The sequence below is a fragment of the Mya arenaria genome, chromosome 15 (genome assembly GCF_026914265.1).
Source record: "Mya arenaria isolate MELC-2E11 chromosome 15, ASM2691426v1".
NCBI lineage: Eukaryota > Metazoa > Mollusca > Bivalvia > Myida > Myidae > Mya > Mya arenaria.
In genome coordinates this window covers 23325629-23348035 of record NC_069136.1, presented here as the reverse complement: position 1 = coordinate 23348035, position 22407 = coordinate 23325629, and the positions used below count along the sequence as shown (strand labels likewise).

At 36.3% G+C, this 22407-nt stretch overlaps 1 protein-coding gene across 2 annotated transcripts; it reads right to left on the bottom strand.

Annotated features, from left to right (window-relative positions):
* Positions 1-836: 836 nt before the first annotated feature.
* LOC128220627 (uncharacterized) lies at positions 837-22030 on the bottom strand. Of its 2 annotated transcripts, none has more exons than XM_052929103.1 (2): positions 21956-22030; positions 837-2043 (listed from the first exon to the last, which is right to left on the bottom strand). In XM_052929103.1, the coding sequence occupies exons 1-2, from the start codon at positions 22011-22013 to the stop codon at positions 1406-1408; spliced, it is 696 nt and encodes a 231-aa protein (XP_052785063.1). In that variant the 5' UTR covers positions 22014-22030; the 3' UTR covers positions 837-1405. The 2 variants fall into 2 exon arrangements, with proteins under 2 accessions (XP_052785063.1, XP_052785064.1); XM_052929104.1 differs by lacking the exon at positions 21956-22030 and adding an exon at positions 21742-21903.
* Between the last annotated feature and the right edge of the window lie 377 nt (positions 22031-22407).

Below are 22407 nucleotides of genomic sequence, written 5' to 3'. Positions count from 1 at the left end.
AAAACTGCGCTATGGTATGCGGCCCTTTGTTTGGCAGGACACCTTTTATTAAAAATCGATTTCTGAAATTCGTGACCACATATTTCACAATATTTTGAAAAGAAATGTGATTTGTGATGTTGTGGTTAAATACAGCTCTTTTTACAATAATGTAAAATTTTGATGACTGGTGACTCAAGGAAAATTTGGTATCATTGGAAAGATATTTGGCTGATAATACTAAGCTGTAAAGATTAAAGACCGAAAATACAGATTCAGTTATGGCAGTTTGTATTTGGTTCTTTATAACAACTGAAGTCAAAAGCGAATTAACAGATGTTTCAATCTTTCAATTACAATGGATATAGCCCTTCACTTGTAAAATGTCTTCCGGGCTTGTTAAAATTCTGAATTTTATTAACAGAAATATTGATGCCAATGTATATAAGTATTCGGGCTTGTTCATCCAAAATTAGACTTTCGATGACTGGTAACATATTTTTTTCTCTACATATTAAAGTCTTTCAAAATGGCAACAACAAGTTATTGGTTCGCCAACAGCTAGGCATCCGAAATTTCACACCCTTACCCTAAAATAAACTACTAGTATTCCAATGACGAAACTCTACCGCTTGATTGCGCTAAAGATAAAACTACCTTTGCATGGCCTTAGATATAACGTAGTTGCAAGTAATCTAAAATGTGGTGCCATAGTAAGTGTTGATAATTAACAATGGTCGTCAGAATCTGCTATATTGTATTTTGGCACACGAGTAAGGCCAAATTATTATTTATAATAAGACTCATTTAGAAACACTTTCATATATTTTATTTGTTTTATTTTCATTATGTCCACTTTAATCCCTCAACATGTTAATTTTGTTTTGGATCGTTATATTTAATATCGCCATGGTACAAAGTTTATAATTGTTCATGTGTTTGGTATTATAACACGTCCATTTACTTCACCAGCTTAAAACAATTTCAATAATAAGCATGTACTGTTATAGGAAACCAACATTGAAGGGACTCATTCACGTTTCAAAGCGTCAGACATCGATCAAAATAGCTCATGTGAAATGTGAATACTTGTAACAATAGTTCGAAACAAAAAAAAAAGTTAAAACTTTTACATAGTTAAAAATAAGCAGAGTTTTATTGTTACCAATTGTTTCAAAATATGAAAGAATATTCTCTTTTTTGCCAAAACGTCAGCAACGCTATTGAACTTAACTGATTTCGGTCTTGGATTTACAAAATTATGCTGAATTGAATACAACTTATCTGTCCAATGTTGTTTCGTATTCGCTCATGAAAGTAAGCAAATAAACTCAATTAGAACAAACTCTTAAAAATGTTGGCAACGTAAAATCCGTGGAAAAGTCCCTTTAAGAACAATGATAACGTTATAGTTTGAAACAACTTTTCACCACCCTGTGGGATTAAATTGAAGGCGTTGCCTCTTTTCTAATAGTTCTTGCACGTTGCGCATAAAGCGATCATCTTCCGTCTCCTGCGTAGAATCACTGCGGCGTTTACGCCACCCGGTCGGATTTAAGGCTGCTGATATTCGGTTCCTGTTACGTTTAACGTTCACGGTTCTTTCGGCGTCATCTTTTCCGTTCTCGTATCCGTCGACGTCAAACCTGTCGAAGTCTTCGTTACGTGTTTTGTCGTTTTCGGCGTTTACGTTGAAAAGAGTCTCTCTGAGTGATTCTGATACGACTTTTTCAAGACAATTTTTGAACGCAAGATCATATTCGTCGTTATGTTTCTCTGAATAGTCATCGCCATACACATTACGTCTCTTTACGTCGATGTATCTTTGCACCATATCATTATCTATGTAAGGATTTAACGGATAATCTATCATATTGTCTAAAATTCCAACGTCTCTGTCATCTGGCGAACTTTTCAATTTGATGACGTCATTGAGCGCCATGACGTCGCAATATTCGAGCACTTCTATGACGTCACCTGATGTTGTACTTCGTGTTGGTAGGGATTGTGTTATCGTTATGATGAAGCAAAAATATGGCATCCATTTGAGAAGTTTCTCCATTCCTGAAAAAAGATAAAGAAACATTCGTTAGAAATATAAAAAAACATATTTTTGCACACCGGATTAGCTTTTTTGGTGAATTTAGCCATGCTAAACAATACCATCATAAGCCAGATGAGTCACGTAAAACAACATGCTACTTTTTATTTCTTTTATTGTATGTTTTATAAAAAGTGCAGTATGCCATTTCAATAAAGCGTAATTAAATAAATAAGTATACAAGACTTTTATTTATAAACGAACAAAAATCGTCAAAAATGAGATTTTCAGAGGAACTGTTTGACGTCAATAGGGATCTAATATTACTTGACGTCGTTACGTTAGTAAACAACATTTTTTTTTTTTTGGGGGGGGGGGCGAAATGTACAAATACGCGTTTTTTTGTGTTTGTTATTTCTCCGCATTTCGATAATTTAAGGTGTGCAAGAAAAATATCGATCTGTTTTTTCCGGTCCAAAAATCGAAAAAGAAACCGTTGCCGGCTAACGTTCGTGCCCCCGGTGTGATTTATCTATCCAGACCGGAAACACATGATAGATAATATTGGTGTATGATGAATACGGTTATGTAAGATTGTACTGTACTCAGCCGCTCGCTTAAGTCGATTTTTTGGTCAAAATATGAATGAATGATGAAAACGAAACTAAATAATAACCAAACTATTTCAGAAATCAGTGGAATATGACAAGGAAAACTCAATCATAAGTGGACTATTTCAATAATACGTGGAATATGACAAGGAAAACTCAATCATAAGTGGACTATTCCAATAATAAGTGGAATATGACAAGGGAAACTCAATCATAACTGGACTATTCCAATAATAAGTGGAATATGACAAGGAAAACTCAATCATAAGTGGACTATTTCAATAATAAATGGACTATTACATTTAAATCTCATTCATAAGTGGACTATTCCAATAAACAGTGACTTATTACAAGGAAAACTCAATCATAAGTGGACTATTCCAATAATAAATGGAATATGACAAGGAAAACTCAATCATCAGTGGACTATTTCAATAATAAGTAGAATATGACAAGGAAAACTCAATAATAAGTTGACTATTCCAATAATAAATGGAATAATATGACAAGGAAATCCCATTCATAAGTGGACTATTCCAATAATAAATGGAAAATGACAAGAAAACTCAATAATAAGTGGACTTTCTCAATAATAAGTAGAATATGACAAGGAAAACTATATGAAAATAGTGTTATGTCTGCTTTAAAATAATCATCCGCTGGCTAGTCAATCAATCAATCAATCAATCAATCAATCAATCAATCAATCAATCAATCAATCAATCTTCATTTCCTCCTATACAGAAGATATGCAAATATATTTACAACGTGTAAGGTGCTCAAACATTGAGTAATATAGAACAAGTTAACACAGTAAACAGGGAAAACGTATCTAACAAAATTATATATAATATGTATACATTAAGTTACACATATGTACATTGGATGCTTTTGTTTTTAGGTTTTGTACTCTATTTTGTTCATCTTATAACGGGTCCACATTGTTATTTAAGCTAGCGATTTAATTAGTGATTATAAACATAGCTGTGATGAGTATAATAACAGGTATGTATAAGAAAACGATGCATGCAATGTATACAAGTATTGCTGTGTAATCACACTAACGAAACAGAACAAGAGGCTTTTAAGGAACATGTTTCTATACTGTTCGGTTAAGCTGTGCACGTAGATAGGTTGAGGTAAAAGTGATTATGATTATGGTTATAATCGGTAGTTGATTAGCAACCAAGCTACGGGTATTATGATAAGCGCTATTAAATGTCGATTCAGCAAACTCTAGTCAAAGTATGCACGTATACACCGTAATGTATAATTGTATGAACATTGCAGAAGTAGAGCGTTGTTGTCCGTGTCTATAAAAGGTTCTAAAGGTGCTCCGAGAAGTCGCAGAGTCCATTGTATTTGTTCTAAGTTATTTAAGCTTTCATAGTCATGTTCATTCAAAATAGTATTCATTTGGGTAGTTAAGTCTTCTGTAATTGCCAATGTGTGGTAACACTCGCTTAATATATGTACAAGCTCTTCCTGAAAGGTTAAGTTACACTTAGCACAATGTCTGTTTCGTAAAATTGAAGGTCTGCACCACAATTTTGCTATACTCCGTGCTGTGTGACGAAAACTACTTTTTCTTGAAATAGTATACATAATAGCAGGTTGTAAACATGGATGAAGAATACGAAATAACATAAAATCGCAATCATTGGAGGTACGGATATCACAGCATAACTTGCATTTAAGTATAACAGCATTGTTAACCATGCGTTTCCAAATGTGTTTATCTGCGGTGGCTCTTTCTACGGAGAAGTAGCTATTTAGCACAACTTGCATGTTGTATTTGGTCAGCAGCTTACATATATCTGGTATAAATCCTCGTTTAATTGAGTTGTTATCAAGAATGTAAGAACTATATTTTCTCACAAAAATTTGTTTGCTTATACATTTGTTTGGAAGCATTAACAACTTGTGTAAGAACATCAGTTTTCATTTTTCGACGTAGGTATCTAACTTATTTAATCCTAGAATAGATTCCGACATATCCGATCTGGTAGAGATAGGCAGTCCTTGTATCTTTTGGCTACGAAGTGTTGGAGACGGTTGATGGCTAAGGTGTCAGCGTTAGTCATTGAGTTCCAGAGTTCGGAGCCGTAGAGAGCAATGGGAATTCCATTTTTTTTTGTAAAGACTTGTGGATACTAAGGGGTTCACGCCGAGAGGGTGGACACCCTGACCCACCATTGAAAAAAAGCATTTCTAGCATTTCTGTAAGCGTTCTGAAATGCGTGTACGTATTTTAAGGCTGCCCTCTTGGGAAATGCCTAGGTGCGTTATTGATGTAACCTGTTTTATTTCTTGGTCCCCATAGACGATGCATACTTGTGGGACTCGGCGGGCTTGAGTAAATACGACTACGTTAGTACGCTATCAGTTTATGTTAAACAATTCTACACCTTCACAGAATCTGAAAAGGATTTCGAATAGTACCAATATATTTAACAGGGAAATCCATTTGAAGGAACTTTAAAAGTCGAAGAGTTTACAATATATAAATATTGACTGCCTGAAGGGTGACAGTGCATATTGTCAACCTGCGGTAAATACTATCAACCGAGGCGAAGCCGAGGTTGACAGTGTTTTCCGAAGGTTGACAATATGCACTGTCACCCTCAAGGAAGTCAATATCTATTTTATTATACCGAACAAAAACTGTAGTATTTTAAAGACTAAAAATACCATTTTCACTGACAGCTGCGAATCTTGCTGCCATTTTGGCAAGAATTGTCGGCTGGTAAACAAAGCGCTCAGGTGATACAGACTTTAAGTAAAATACTATCAGTAAATCCAGTAGTACCGTATTGCCAATTTCATATGTTCTATAGAAGTGAGGTTTTATAATTAGTGCATTTTAAGGTTGCAATGCCAGTTTTATATTAATCATAATTTTTCACATACAAATCCAACATGGCGGCGTATTTGTAGCGTATTTTCAATTTCATGACGTCAGAGGGTGACAGTGCGGCAGAGGGTGATAGTGCGGGGTGATAGTCGAAAATATTGCCCTGGCGTTTTTACTATATGTTCTATAGAAGTGAGGTATAATAATATGCAAATATGGACTGTTGCAGGCGTTATTTTTTTAAATTTGAATATGTCAGCACATCATCATTTTTTACGTTTAAACGTTAACAAGAATGTCATTAATCACGTAGTTAGCAAAATTCTAAACAATCGGCCCACTGAACTTCAGAAGGGTACAGATACATTATAATTGCCATCAATCAGTTTCCGATTTCCATTGTCGTCCTGATATATTTAAATGTCATCAAACATACTGATTTGTCATGGGAAGACATTAGGAAACAAAATGTCTTTTTAAATGTCGATGAGTCCGTTTTTCCATGAATTAATCTTTCTAATTTCATTTATTTATTTCAAAATAGTTTAATGAAAATATTATTTTCATTTGATAAGATATGGGTTATCAATCTTGAACACGACACAACAGCACATGAACCTATTTGGTTAAAGCTTCATTCACTTCCGTCCAACATCGTTCAACTTCTATTGAAACTTTATTTATTCGCTAATACATACACTTGATGTCTAGAAAAACAATTTGGGAACAGTGTGTCACATATTATTATATATTGTCACATATTATTGATACTTGTCAAACGATTACCATTTATCAATTTTCCAATTTTCATTATTTTTATTTTCAATGTATTGAGCTTTAGAACTTGTTTGCTTATAAAGGGAGATAATTTGGTAACAATTGAACATATAGTTTTAGTTCTGGTACCATCCATAATTTCGCATTGTCATAAGTATATTGCAGATTCACATTCCATTCAATATCAGAACCATTTACTTTTTTAAATACAATGTGTTTTTGCTTTTTTTCTCATCAAGGGAGGTAATTTGGTAACAATAGGTTATAGAGTTTAGGTTCTTGTACTATACATACATTCACATTGATACATTCATTTTGGTAATTCAAGTTTTATTTTAGAACCCATCGGACCGATTTACTTGTTACAATGAATGTGCTTACACATTAATTATTAAATCAAAGCAGGTAACTTGGTAAATATGGGTCTCAGAGTTATGGTTACTGTACTTCAAGAAAGTTCACATTGTCCTAATTCTATTAGAACTTCAATTCATTTAATTCCTTTCAGAAGTACTGATGAAAAGTAAATTGATAATCAAGGGCGGTAAATCATATTCAAGTTGGTGTTATACAACTTGTCATTTAAAGAACGTAATTCTTCTTGTTATTATTATTTCTTTGAATCCTAATTAATTAGAGTCCGAAAGATTGGCTAATTTTGTCAGAGAGCAGACAAAGTGATAATTTTTTGACGATTCAAGAACCATAACTCCAGAGTGAAAAATGTAATCTGGCTCTTGATGAACTCAGATGTATAAATGTATATATTGGATTCATAGTGAATTTTGTTAACTCTTGACTATTAAAAGGCCTTAACACCAGATTTGGTAATTTGATCTGGATGCTGATCGAGCTCACCCATAAAGATTATGACCAAGTTTGGAAAATATTGGGTAGAAATTCCCCAAGTTAGATAGCGTACTGAGTGAAATTGATCAGTGTTTCATAATTAAAAGGTCATACCACTAAAGTTGATAAAGCGAAATGTAACAAATGCTCACGTTAGAGGGAAATGAAAGTGTGACGTCTTGGACGCCGGTAACAACGCCAACATAATCCTTACATGTATGTCATGTTACGCAAACAAAACAGATTCAATGTGTTAATGTATGCAGGCTTGTCGAATATGTATGTACCAAGGCTATTCAGTTTGGGAAAGATGTTTCGATAATGTTTTTGAGCTATATTAAAAGTCAGCGAACTATGTGTAAGATAAATAATTACTTAAAACACCATCTCCATAAAGTTTAAATGTTGATTGAGTGGATATGCCTACAACGCATTTTTGATGTAACGGTAACAAGTCATGAATCATATAACATGAATAGCAAGTGTTTTTGTTTTAGTTATTCATGAAAAGAGCAACTGGCATTCCCTTCAGATCTTGACAATAATACGCTTGCGTGTTCTCCAATACAGTCGTTTTTTTATTTTAATTCTAATTGTCAGACTGCATTTACGTATCACGAGAGCTGAACATTTCTAATCCAAAACAGATCCTTGAGTCAAACCCGTTATTGAAAACAGCAACAATATTAAACTAATCGACCGAAATCACAGAGTTACTGTAGTCATGAATACGCCTACTCCTTACGATATCAGAGGCGTATATATCCGAGTATGCGAGTATGACCGTCTTCGTCGAGGCTCTGGGTCTCAGATAGTATCACAGTCCGCGTCGGGTCTTTGGGCCTCCCGTCGATCGATTCAAGGTGACCCAAACAAAGCCTGGTCCGAACCAATTTAAATGAGGCTGACCACTCTTTCTTAACTTCTCGATATTGACCATAATATAGCCAATAGACACTGGCAGATCTTAAACTGCGCGGGGCGTGTGGTTAAGTCACGCCGTAATGTAGCAAGTAGACACTGACAGATCTTAAACTAAACGGGAAATGCGATTGAGTTTAGCCAAAATGCAGCCAATGCGCTCTGGTAGATCTTAAAAAGCACGGGATATGCGGGTGTTAAGCCATAATGCAGCCGATAGACACTGGCAGATCTTAAACTGAACGGGAAATGCGGTGGGTCAATCCGTAATGAAGTCTGTGACAGACTTTACGGTGAATACGTAGTGGTCAGACAATAATACGGCAAATAGGCACTGACAGATCTTTAACTGTATGGGGAATACGTATTGGTCAAGCCATAATGCAACCAATAGGCTCTGGCATACCTTTAAAGCCATTACAATATTTTTCTTTAATACACATTTAAAACCGACGGCAAACGCATAGTATTGCGAAAAAGGATTTGCATCTGCGCACAATACAACTGTGTGATACTGAAAACACAGTGTGTAAAACGGAAACTCTGTCCGGTATACATATCATATGGTTTTTTTAAAGCAAGCAATACTTAACGGTATGAAATAAATCAGAGAGGTTGATGCCAGAACCTCCCATGCCGATGAATAATCCATTGTTATTTTTTATACAATTCAATTTATTAGACTTTCTCATAACTACCATAGTTTACCTCCTACACTAGTCAGCGTATACGTGTATAAATATAATTAATTTGACCATGAGTCAGTTGTTTTCGACGCGTGTCCTAACTTTTATCGCATGTGCCATGCATTAAACTTTAATACGTCTGTCGACATTTCTGACGCCAGTGATTGCTAGAAATTATTCACAGGCGCCTGATACCAGAACATGTTGACAAGTGACAGAGTTCTCAATTGTCAGATAAATATATTGGAAATGAAGAGCTAAAACTTGCATTGTTTGAAAAGTCAAAATATGTTGGTACAGCTGCGTAGTCTTACTACTTTCTTCATGTTATATACCATTAAGTAGAGTTACATATTTTGACTTACTTACTTTACGTTATATACCAGTAGGAACAAGTGCGTAGTTTGTCTTACTTCACGTTATATACAAGTAGGTACAGGTGCGTAGTTTGTCTTACTTCACGTTATATACGTAGTTTGTCTTACTTCACGTTATATACCAGTAGGTACAGGTGCGTAGTTTGTCTTACTTCACGTTATATACCAGTAGGTACAGGTGCGTAGTTTGTCTTACTTCACGTTATATACCAGTAGGTACAGGTGCGTAGTTTGTCTTGCGTCACGTTATATACCAGTAGGTAGAGGTGCGTAGTTTGTCTTGCGTCACGTTATATACCAGTAGGTACAGGTGCGTTGTTTGTCTTACTTCGCGTTATATACCAGTAGGTACAGGTGCGTTGTTTGTCTTACTTCGCGTTATATACCAGTAGGTACAGGTGCGTTGTTTGTCTTACTTCACGTTATATACCAGTAGGTACAGGTGCGTAGTTTGTCTTACTTCACGTTATATACCAGAAGGTACAGGTGCGTAGTTTGTCTTACTTCACGTTATATACCAGTAGGTACAGGTGCGTAGTTTGTCTTCCTTCACGTTATATACCAGTAGGTACAGGTGCGTAGTTTGTCTTACTTCACGTTATATACCAGTATGTACAGGTGCGTAGTTTGTCTTACTTCACGTTATATACCAGTAGGCAAAGGTGCGTAGTTTGTCTTACTTCACGTTATATACCAGTAGGCAAAGGTGCGTAGTTTGTCTTACTTCACGTTATATACCAGTAGGTACAGGTGCGTAGATTGTCTTACTTCACGTTATCAACCAGTAGGTACAGGTGCGTAGATTGTCTTACTTCACGTTATATACCAGTAGGTACAGGTGCGTAGTTTGTCTTACTTCACGTTATATACCAGTAGGTACAGGTGCGTAGTTTGTCTTACTTCACGTTATATACCAGTAGGTACAGGTGCGTAGTTTGTCTTACTTCACGTTATATACCAGTAGGTACAGGTGCGTAGTTTGTCTTACTTCACGTTATATACCAGTAGGTACAGGTGCGTAGTTTGTCTTACTTCACGTTATATACCAGTAGGTACAGGTGCGTAGTTTGTCTTACTTCACGTTATATACCAGTAGGTACATGTGCGTAGTTTGTCTTACTTCACGTTATATACCAGTAGGTACATGTGCGTAGTTTGTCTTACTTCACGTTATATACCAGTAGGTACATGTGCGTAGTTTGTCTTACTTCACGTTATATACCAGTAGGTACAGGTGCGTAGTTTGTCTTACTTCACGTTATATACCAGTAGGTACATGTGCGTAGTTTGTCTTACTTCACGTTATATACCAGTAGGTACAGGTGCGTAGTTTGTCTTACTTCACGTTATATACCAGTAGGTACAGGTGCGTAGTTTGTCTTACTTCACGTTATATACCAGTAGGTACAGGTGCGTAGTTTGTCTTACTTCACGTTATATACCAGTAGGTACAGGTGCGTAGTTTGTCTTACTTCGCGTTATATACCAGTAGGTAGAGGTGCGTAGTTTGTCTTACTTCGCGTTATATACCAGTAGGTACAGGTGCGTAGTTTGTCTTACTTCGCGTTATATACCAGTAGGTACAGGTGCGTAGTTTGTCTTACTTCGCGTTATATACCAGTAGGTACAGGTGCGTAGTTTGTCTTACTTCGCGTTATATACCAGTAGGTACAGGTGCGTAGTTTGTCTTACTTCGCGTTATATACCAGTAGGTAGAGGTGCGTAGTTTGTCTTACTTCACGTTATATACCAGTAGGTACAGGTGCGTAGTTTGTCTTACTTCGCGTTATATACCAGTAGGTAGAGGTGCGTAGTTTGTCTTACTTCGCGTTATATACCAGTAGGTAGAGGTGCGTAGTTTGTCTTACTTCGCGTTATACACCAGTAGGTAGAGGTGCGTAGTTTGTCTTACTTCGCGTTATACACCAGTAGGTAGAGGTGCGTAGTTTGTCTTACTTCACGTTATATACCAGTAGGTAGAGGTGCGTAGTTTGTCTTACTTTACGTTATATACTTGTAGGTACAGGTGCGTAGTTTGTCTTACTTCGCGTTATATACCAGTAGGTAGAGGTGCGTAGTTTGTCTTACTTCGCGTTATATACCAGTAGGTAGAGGTGCGTAGTTTGTCTTACTTTACGTTATATACCAGTAGGTAAAGGTGCGTAGTTTGTCTTACTTTACGTTATATACCAGTAGGTAGAGGTGCGTAGTTTGTCTTACTTCGCGTTATATACCAGTAGGTAGAGGTGCGTAGTTTGTCATACTTCGCGTTATATACCAGTAGGTAGAGGTGCGTAGTTTGTCATACTTCGCGTTATATACCAGTAGGTACAGGGGTAGAGGTGCATAGTTTGTCATACTTCGCGTTATATACCAGTAGGTAGAGGTGCATAGTTTGTCATACTTCGCGTTATATACCAGTAGGTAGAGGTGCATAGTTTGTCATACTTCGCGTTATATACCAGTAGATACAGGTGCGCAGTTTGTTTTACTTCACGTTATATACCAGTAGGTAGAGGTGCGTAGTTTGTCTTACTTCGCGTTATACACCAGTAGGTAGAGGTGCGTAGTTTGTCTTACTTCGCGTTATACACCAGTAGGTAGAGGTGCGTAGTTTGTCTTACTTCACGTTATATACCAGTAGGTAGAGGTGCGTAGTTTGTCTTACTTTACGTTATATACTTGTAGGTACAGGTGCGTAGTTTGTCTTACTTCGCGTTATATACCAGTAGGTAGAGGTGCGTAGTTTGTCTTACTTCGCGTTATATACCAGTAGGTAGAGGTGCGTAGTTTGTCTTACTTTACGTTATATACCAGTAGGTAAAGGTGCGTAGTTTGTCTTACTTTACGTTATATACCAGTAGGTAGAGGTGCGTAGTTTGTCTTACTTCGCGTTATATACCAGTAGGTAGAGGTGCGTAGTTTGTCATACTTCGCGTTATATACCAGTAGGTAGAGGTGCGTAGTTTGTCATACTTCGCGTTATATACCAGTAGGTACAGGGGTAGAGGTGCATAGTTTGTCATACTTCGCGTTATATACCAGTAGGTAGAGGTGCATAGTTTGTCATACTTCGCGTTATATACAAGTAGGTAGAGGTGCATAGTTTGTCATACTTCGCGTTATATACCAGTAGATACAGGTGCGCAGTTTGTTTTACTTCACGTTATATACCAGTAGGTACAGGTGCGTATTTTGTCTTACTTCACGTTATATACCAGTAGGTACAGGTAGTAGTTTGTCTTACTTCGCGTTATATACCAGTAGGTACAGGTGCATAGTTTGTCTTACTTCGCGTTATATACCAGTAGGTAGAGGTGCATAGTTTGTCATACTTCGCGTTATATACAAGTAGGTAGAGGTGCATAGTTTGTCTTACTTCGCGTTATATACCAGTAGGTAGAGGTGCGTAGTTTGTCTTACTTCGCGTTATACACCAGTAGGTAGAGGTGCGTAGTTTGTCTTACTTCGCGTTATACACCAGTAGGTAGAGGTGCGTAGTTTGTCTTACTTCACGTTATATACCAGTAGGTAGAGGTGCGTAGTTTGTCTTACTTTACGTTATATACTTGTAGGTACAGGTGCGTAGTTTGTCTTACTTCGCGTTATATACCAGTAGGTAGAGGTGCGTAGTTTGTCTTACTTCGCGTTATATACCAGTAGGTAGAGGTGCGTAGTTTGTCTTACTTTACGTTATATACCAGTAGGTAAAGGTGCGTAGTTTGTCTTACTTTACGTTATATACCAGTAGGTAGAGGTGCGTAGTTTGTCTTACTTCGCGTTATATACCAGTAGGTAGAGGTGCGTAGTTTGTCATACTTCGCGTTATATACCAGTAGGTAGAGGTGCGTAGTTTGTCATACTTCGCGTTATATACCAGTAGGTACAGGGGTAGAGGTGCATAGTTTGTCATACTTCGCGTTATATACCAGTAGGTAGAGGTGCATAGTTTGTCATACTTCGCGTTATATACCAGTAGGTAGAGGTGCATAGTTTGTCATACTTCGCGTTATATACCAGTAGATACAGGTGCGCAGTTTGTTTTACTTCACGTTATATACCAGTAGGTAGAGGTGCGTAGTTTGTCTTACTTCGCGTTATACACCAGTAGGTAGAGGTGCGTAGTTTGTCTTACTTCGCGTTATACACCAGTAGGTAGAGGTGCGTAGTTTGTCTTACTTCACGTTATATACCAGTAGGTAGAGGTGCGTAGTTTGTCTTACTTTACGTTATATACTTGTAGGTACAGGTGCGTAGTTTGTCTTACTTCGCGTTATATACCAGTAGGTAGAGGTGCGTAGTTTGTCTTACTTCGCGTTATATACCAGTAGGTAGAGGTGCGTAGTTTGTCTTACTTTACGTTATATACCAGTAGGTAAAGGTGCGTAGTTTGTCTTACTTTACGTTATATACCAGTAGGTAGAGGTGCGTAGTTTGTCTTACTTCGCGTTATATACCAGTAGGTAGAGGTGCGTAGTTTGTCATACTTCGCGTTATATACCAGTAGGTAGAGGTGCGTAGTTTGTCATACTTCGCGTTATATACCAGTAGGTACAGGGGTAGAGGTGCATAGTTTGTCATACTTCGCGTTATATACCAGTAGGTAGAGGTGCATAGTTTGTCATACTTCGCGTTATATACAAGTAGGTAGAGGTGCATAGTTTGTCATACTTCGCGTTATATACCAGTAGATACAGGTGCGCAGTTTGTTTTACTTCACGTTATATACCAGTAGGTACAGGTGCGTATTTTGTCTTACTTCACGTTATATACCAGTAGGTACAGGTAGTAGTTTGTCTTACTTCGCGTTATATACCAGTAGGTACAGGTGCATAGTTTGTCTTACTTCGCGTTATATACCAGTAGGTAGAGGTGCATAGTTTGTCATACTTCGCGTTATATACAAGTAGGTAGAGGTGCATAGTTTGTCATACTTCGCGTTATATACCAGTAGATACAGGTGCGCAGTTTGTTTTACTTCACGTTATATACCAGTAGGTACAGGTGCGTATTTTGTCTTACTTCACGTTATATACCAGTAGGTACAGGTAGTAGTTTGTCTTACTTCGCGTTATATACCAGTAGGTACAGGTGCATAGTTTGTCTTACTTCGCGTTATATACCAGTAGGTACAGGTGCATAGTTTGTCTTACTTCGCGTTATATACCAGTAGGTACAGGTGCGTAGTTTGTCTTACTTCGCGTTATATACCAGTAGATACAGGTGCGTAGTTTGTCTTACTTCGCGTTATATACCAGTAGATACAGGTGCGTAGTTTGTCTTACTTCGCGTTATATACCAGTAGGTACAGGTGCGTAGTTTGTCTTACTTCGCGTTATATACCAGTAGATACAGGTGCGTAGTTTGTCTTACTTCGCGTATATACCAGTAGATACAGGTGCGTAGTTTGTCTTACTTCGCGTTATATACCAGTAGATACAGGTGCGTAGTTTGTCTTACTTCGCGTTATATACCAGTAGGTAGAGGTGCGTAGTTTGTCTTACTTCGCGTTATATACCAGTAGGTAGAGGTGCGTAGTTTGTCTTACTTCGCGTTATATACCAGTAGATACAGGTGCGTAGTTTGTCTTACTTCGCGTTATATACCAGTAGATACAGGTGCGTAGTTTGTCTTACTTCGCGTTATATACCAGTAGGTACAGGTGCGTAGTTTGTCTTACTTCGCGTTATATACCAGTAGATACAGGTGCGTAGTTTGTCTTACTTCGCGTTATATACCAGTAGATACAGGTGCGTAGTTTGTCTTACTTCGCGTTATATACCAGTAGGTACAGGTGCGTAGTTTGTCTTACTTCGCGTTATATACCAGTAGATACAGGTGCTTAGTTTGTCTTACTTCGCGTTATATACCAGTAGATACAGGTGCGTAGTTTGTCTTACTTCGCGTTATATACCAGTAGGTAGAGGTGCGTAGTTTGTCTTACTTCGCGTTATATACCAGTAGGTAGAGATGCGTAGTTTGTCTTACTTCACATTATATACCAGTAGGTAGAGGTGCGTAGTTTGTCATACTTCGCGTTATATACCAGTAGGTACAGGTGCGTAGTTTGTCTTACTTCGCGTTATATACCAGTAGGTAGAGGTGCGTAGTTTGTCATACTTCGCGTTATATACCAGTAGGTAGAGGTGCGTAGTTTGTCATACTTCGCGTTATATACCAGTAGGTAGAGGTGCGTAGTTTGTCTTACTTCGCGTTATATACCAGTAGGTAGAGATGCGTAGTTGTCTTACTTCGCATTATATACCAGTAGGTAGTCATACTTCGCGTTATATACCAGTAGGTAGAGGTGCGTAGTTTGTCATACTTCGCGTTATATACCAGTAGGTACAGGTGCGTAGTTTGTCATACTTCACGTTATATACCAGTAGATACAGGTGCGTAGTTTGTCTTACTTCACGTTATATACCAGTAGGTACAGGTGCGTAGTTTGTCTTACTTCACGTTATATACCAGTAGGTACAGGTGCGTAGTTTGTCTTACTTCGCGTTATATACCAGTAGGTAGAGGTGCGTAGTTTGTCTTACTTCACGTTATATACCAGTAGGTAGAGGTGCGTAGTTTGTCTTACTTCGCGTTATATACCAGTAGGTAGAGGTGCTTAGTTTGTCTTACTTTGCGTTATATACCATTAGGTAGAGGTGCGTAGTTTGTCTTACTTCACGTTATATACCAGTAGGTACAGGTAGAGGTGCGTATTTTGTCTTACTTCACGTTATATACCAGTAGGTACAGGTAGTAGTTTGTCTTACTTCGCGTTATACACCAGTAGGTAGAGGTGCGTAGTTTGTCATACTTCGCGTTATATACCAGTAGGTAGAGGTGCGTAGTTTGTCTTACTTCGCGTTATATACCAGTAGATGCAGGTGCGTAGTTTGTCTTACTTCACTTTATATACCAGTAGGTACAGGTGCGTAGTTTGTCTTACTTCACATTATATACCAGTAGGTAAAGGTGCGTAGTTTGTCTTACTTCACGTTATATACCAGTAGGTACAGGTGCCTAGTTTGTCTAATTTCATGTTATATATAAGTTGGTAGTTTAACTTGCTTTATGTTATAAACTAGTAGATACAGGTGCATAGTTCGACTTACTTTATGTTGCAAACTAGAAGATACAGGTGCGTAGTTTGACTTACTTTATGTTACAAACTAGTAAATACAGGTGCCTAGTTTGACTTACTTTATGTTACAAACTAGTAGAAACAGGTGCGTAGTTTGACTTACTTTATGTTACAAACTAGTAGATACAGGTACGTAGTTTGACTTCCTTACTTCATGTTATTTACAGGTAGATACAGGTGCGTAGTTTGTCTTACTTTATGTTATATACCAGAAAGTTTATTGAGATGTAACGGAAAATACCATATGTACGTATTATTTTTCTTTGGGCTCTTCGCAAGCTCACAACGAATAATTAATGCAATATATCGAGGCACTTAAAGTTGTAAATACTTTATAGATTGGCCATGCACGGCATCCAAGGTTTGGTTACTCAAGAAATATGGAGCACGCCATATTTACCATATTAAAGGTTACTTTGGTAATTGATTTATACATCCTTATTCAACAATCAAAACCCTTTCATATGAAGTTACTAAAATGACAGATTGAATGTCTTAAATCATCCAACTGGTTATAGGCCGACAAAAACCTACCTAGCTCCTTAAAGTGACACTCGTACTCAAAACCAATACATACACATATATAACAAACATACATTTTGAGTGATAAACCTTTAACTACTTACTAAATAATGCATTTATGTTAAATATAATTACTGATAAAAAGATTGTAACCGTGTGTTTAATAGCTGAAAATGCAAAAATATTAATTGATTGCTGAGTGCTAAAATATTTACTGTGATATTCAATTTTCTTATAAGGTAGAAATACTGTGTTTTCTGCACCTTTCTTTTAAATTATACTCGGTATCCTTCATAAAAACATTGATTTCGCCATCACTTATCCTCTTTGGTATATTGAAACAATTGTATTAATTGTGGTAAATCTTATTTGGGTATTAGAGTGCATCTTTAATGCAATTTTCGTGTGAAATATAAAATGAGAATTTCATTTTGTAACGACAATTTGAAATTTACAACAAATGAAAACGAAACTACATTAAGAAATAAAGTCTAATTTTAAAAGCAAATCTTTATTATCATTAGTTGTCCATTCTTAGAACTACACAGAGACTCCCACGATTTCTGCGGCTCATTTGATGTTTTGTCTAATACGGAGGAGGTTTTTGACTCGACCTCCTTTGACACGTGCTTTTTACCGAAAATTTTATTTAAACGAATGTAGGTCATAGACAACTAAATAAGTTCAAGGTAAAAGACAAATGCATCTAAAATAACATTAACTGCACAAACCCACTATAATTATATTGCTGAAATGTTCTTACTGTGTACAAAATATTATTACAAAGAGGGAATTCAACATACAATTGAAAATTATAGAACCGACTTAAACACGTCAACCGTTTATCATTATAGCATACAGAAATCCGCCATGAACGGTGATTTAAATCTTAACATACTAAAGGTTTTGTCGGCGAAACGCCATCAATGTCGAGGCCGCCAATTTCAAAAGCATCGGACACTTCTAAGAAAGATGGCCCTCGCCCTTTGACCTTGAATGCCACTTTTGGAAAGTTAATGGTTATGCATGGCATTGTTGTCCAACACCTCAAACAATCTGATGACCTTAAGTGTGTCCTTGACCTTTGACCTACACCATTGGTCTTGCACGCGACACATCATCGTATCATGGTGAACATAAGTGCAAAGTTACTTTAAGAACGCACGTACAGACGCACAAAAGCATGCACACACACCGAACCTTCATCGTATCGAGCGCACCACAAGCGGGCTCGTCAAAAATACATTTGCGAAATAATCAGAGCCCCCCAAAATTGTATAATCAACAGCATCCATAAGTCCATCGCTTAACAAGTTGACAATAAAGTTTCAAGTAAAAAGACAGTCATACAACATTTTCTAAGTCTTAAGAACGAACTAAGCTAGATGCAATTGATTCCATTATCTGACTGGTATTTTATACTAAGGCTTTTAATGTCTAAAAAGGAGACAAACTCCCACTTCAAGACCTTGAAATTAAATTAAAGCAACCAACAATGGATACCAAGTAATGTTTACTTGAAGAAATCGTCGCTCTAACCTATAAACATATTTGCGTTAGTATCTAATATGACAATTTATGTCTGTGAGTAATCATTCAAATACAGTTCTTTATCAAATCACGTTTTGATTATAAGACGAACTTAAAGCTGCACTCTTACAGTGTCTGTTTTGACACTTTAAAATGAATTGTCTCAGAATTGGCATCAATGCCTTCGATTCTAGATAACTCACAATAGAACATATCTCAATTGTTTCGAAACTGCCGAAAATTTCTTTGCTTACAGCGTTAGTAACGCTTTCGCTATAAATCATCTAGTTCGAACGTAAATATGATAAACTGCGATCTCATCTTTTGTCAGCTATCTTAAATTACTGGTTTCTAACACTTACGCAAAATTGGATCATTCAAAGACAAAAAAAAGTTTTCACAAACGATTATTCTGTGAAAGTCCAGCTTTTATGATATGAACTTTGATATACGATTTTTGTCAGTGTTCTCTTTAGAAAATGCCATACTTTAAGTGCAATGCTTTTCGGAGAAAAATTGAATTATGTGATGATATTTTGTATTTTCGACCTACAAGTTGGCGCATTTTTCCCCCAACGATCTAGCATTTTTGCCCGCAATTGGCGCATTCATTCGGAGCTCCTTGGCCATTTCTATCGAAAACAATGTTTACCTCGGATGTATATGGATGGTTTACAATGTCAGAAATCGGGTCTTTTTAAGTCCGGTGCATGTAGATCGCGTAGTAATTTAATTTAGCAGTTAAACGTTATGGCATAACCCTTGGGAATCTTAACTGTGTTTGCACTTCACTGGCAATGAATTTAAACTTAAATCAACAAATATAAGCTAAAACACTGCATTTTATTAATGAAATAATTCCAAATTTTACGAACTACTTCTACTGATGTACCGGCATACATCCGTGGTTGTTTTCGTTAAAAATGTTCGAGAAGATCCGAATGTTGGCGCAATTTCGCGTTGTCGCAATTTCGTCCTTTATTAGTTCTAACACCAAATGGCAGAAATCAACCATAATGCATTTCAAATCGTTTATTCATCGAAACATAATAGTATTCTTTGCATTGCCTATCGATGCTTGAACATTTTTGGATATCTTTTGTTATTATTATTATTATTATTATATAAATCCTGGAATGCTTTACATTTTTCATTGAACGCATACGAGTTTAGTCACGGAGTTTCCCGGTGATGAATTTCCGTACTAAAGCTAGTAAGGCATTACTAAACGTTATATTAATTTCATAAACTAATTTGGCGCGTATGACTGCGGTCTAAACCGGAACTAATGAAAGTAATGCTATTTAGATAACGACAATTATTGTTGGTAATAAGAGATATAACTTATTATTTAGATAATTAGTTTCTGGCAAAATACAGGAATTGATACATGGAATTATTATTTTTCTTGCTTATATATAGCTAGAAAGTGAACCAATAAGTTTGACTAGAAATTACACAAATAGTTTTTTTTTTGCAAAACATATGCTTCAATTCCCAGTGTGTGTATACAACGTGATAACTTGCGTCATAAATGCTACGTCGGAAGGCAATATTTTGATTTGAACAAGACTTAAAACAAAGATAACTTCACTATTTCGTCACCATTTGAAATGAAATGATGTCGATGCCGCTTACGGAGCCCTACTTTCAGTCTTTTACCAGAATTTGATTGCGAGTTTAGTTTCTTAAAACACTTAGACAACCCTTTCACAATACGGCCGTCTTACGGAGCACTGTCAGAACATCATTTTGAAAACAGGTTTGTCGAAGTGTTTAATGAAAAAATTGACCTCATCAAATTTCGGAAATAAAACAAATGCGGGGCTCTTTAAGCGGCATAGACTGCCCTTATTAAGAACCGGCTAATGTTACTTATCCGATTTACACACCCTGTATTTGATTTTGCGTTGCCAATGAGGTTGTATTCTAAGTAAGTCTGATGATCTGACGTATTATCTTAATGATTAAGAAGGGTTCATTTGCTACACTCACTCCGCCCATTCTTAACCATTTAGATTTTACTTCATGTTATCTAACTTTTACACAATACTTTCGAAATATATTTATACTGACTGCCAGAAGAAACATTATTAAATATATACTATTTGTAAGATATTTTACAAAAACCTGTAACGATTTTTTTCATTTTCTTTAGTTTTCAGCTTTATATAGTCTACTTCATACCCTGTTGCATACCTCTCTTGCAAAAACGAAATTCCGAAACAGGGCGAGAATTTTTGATTGACAATCGGGACAATTCGGTCTGTCTCCCAAAGCTTGCAAGTACGATTTTTCAAAGTATTGTGCAGGATGTTATTTCTTCAAGTCATATTAAGATTGACTCTGTTCACATATATTACAAATTACAGAGAGAAAAAAACAACACGCTATTAATGTTTGTGTACACTCATTTTGTCAATCAGTAAATTTCTGCTAAGGTTTTTTTTTTAAATCATTTCTACTTGTACTACCCCAAACATCGTTCCATCTTCTCTGTTTATTCTGTTCACGGTAATGCTTATTTGAAGGTGTTTGTTCTCGTTTTAAAGATAACGTTATTAATGTTAACAATAGTCGGTTCAAATATAACCTCGAACACTCTATTAATTTCAATGTACTAAAGTATTAAAAAAAATATTGGTAAATTTTACTTTTATTCAATTGACATTCAATAGTGCAAATATTTTCCGACAGAAGTGGCAAGGTCCAATACTATCAAGATCAGTGTGCAATATAATATTGTAACACAAGCTTGTATCTATGTTCTAATGCTACGATTACTTGTATAATTAATTAAATACACCAGAAAAGGAATGGTTGACACTTGCTGTAATTAACCAAACTCAAGGCACAAATACTTAACCAATATAAGTTTTAAATGTTTGTTTTTTTTAAATAATAAAGAAATTAATTTACACAGCTATGTATGCTTGATTTTTTTTGCCGAGACAAATCATGACTGGATATTATTGTATTTATATTGGAAGTGTATATATGTAAACTTGGAAATTGGCGAAAAGTCCACATTTAAGGTTAAAGAGTTTTATTCTTTTAAATAATAACAAAACTGCATTTCATCTTCTTGTCGACTGACTAACTAATACCGAATCCAATTCAAATAACAGAGCTGCATTTTGTGCTGGTAATCATAAAACTTCAAAGTCTTTTAATAAATGAAGTCAATGTTTTATCAAATTAAAAAGATTTTTTTTTGTTAATATAAGCGTGCATTTATAATAATAATAATGCAAATATTTCAGAAATTACCAGAAAAATATATCATAGGACCATTGCTATAAATAATTGGGAGATTTTTTTTAAGTTTGGAAATGTCTTAAGATATTTTATGAATACCGATCCTTTAAAAAAAGATTAAATTAATATACACACCTGTCATAAATAAAGTTTAAACAATATGTAAATTCACTTTAAGTTTTAAAATCGACTCACCAATATTACCAAAAAAATCCAAGTGTTCCAAAATGTTTGTTCTCGTTTCGAATGTAAATTAATTTCAATGAATTACTCTGAGTTAAGTTTTATATCAACCCGACATAATTTATTAACTACGCAGCTATTCGATGGTACCTTAATGTTGTCACACCTTCCCCGCAATTAACCTAAACTATCGTCACGGAAACTTATCCCACAAATAGTAACCCACCTCTGCACGGCAAATGTACATCACAGCATTGGTTGAATTTCGCGACTCCGACAGGCATTTTTCTCACTCGTAAATTGCCACCAGCGCTTCCCAATGTTTCGCTGAACTGAAGCTCTCATAAAGGAGATATGTTTCTTATCCGGCGAGGCAATCCGAATCAATTTCGAAATCGGCTACAAATCAAAGACTAATTATTTGAACAATACGGCTCATTTAGAGACCTGTTTACACAAATGATACGAAAATGGCAAATATCTGTCGTAAAAGCCTGTTCCTAAATTAGATTTGTCACTATTTATTATTTCGCGACCAGCCCATCTTATCGCACGTAGATAGGTTTCGGTCACCAATATCTTTGGCCAAGAAAGTGTTTCGCGTGCGGAGTTGCCAACCACTCTCTTATATACGAGCCATTTAGCTTCTTTTGATGTTTCTACACTTTCCATTTTTGT

Coding starts and splice junctions, on each gene's coding strand:
- LOC128220627 (XM_052929103.1), bottom strand. CDS start 22,013: ATGCCTGTCGGAGTCGCGAAATTCAACCAATGCTGTGATGTACATTTG. Junction 2,044..21,955: donor TGTACATTTGCCGTGCAGAG/GTGGGTTACTAT, acceptor ATCTTTTTTCAG/GAATGGAGAAACTTCTCAAA.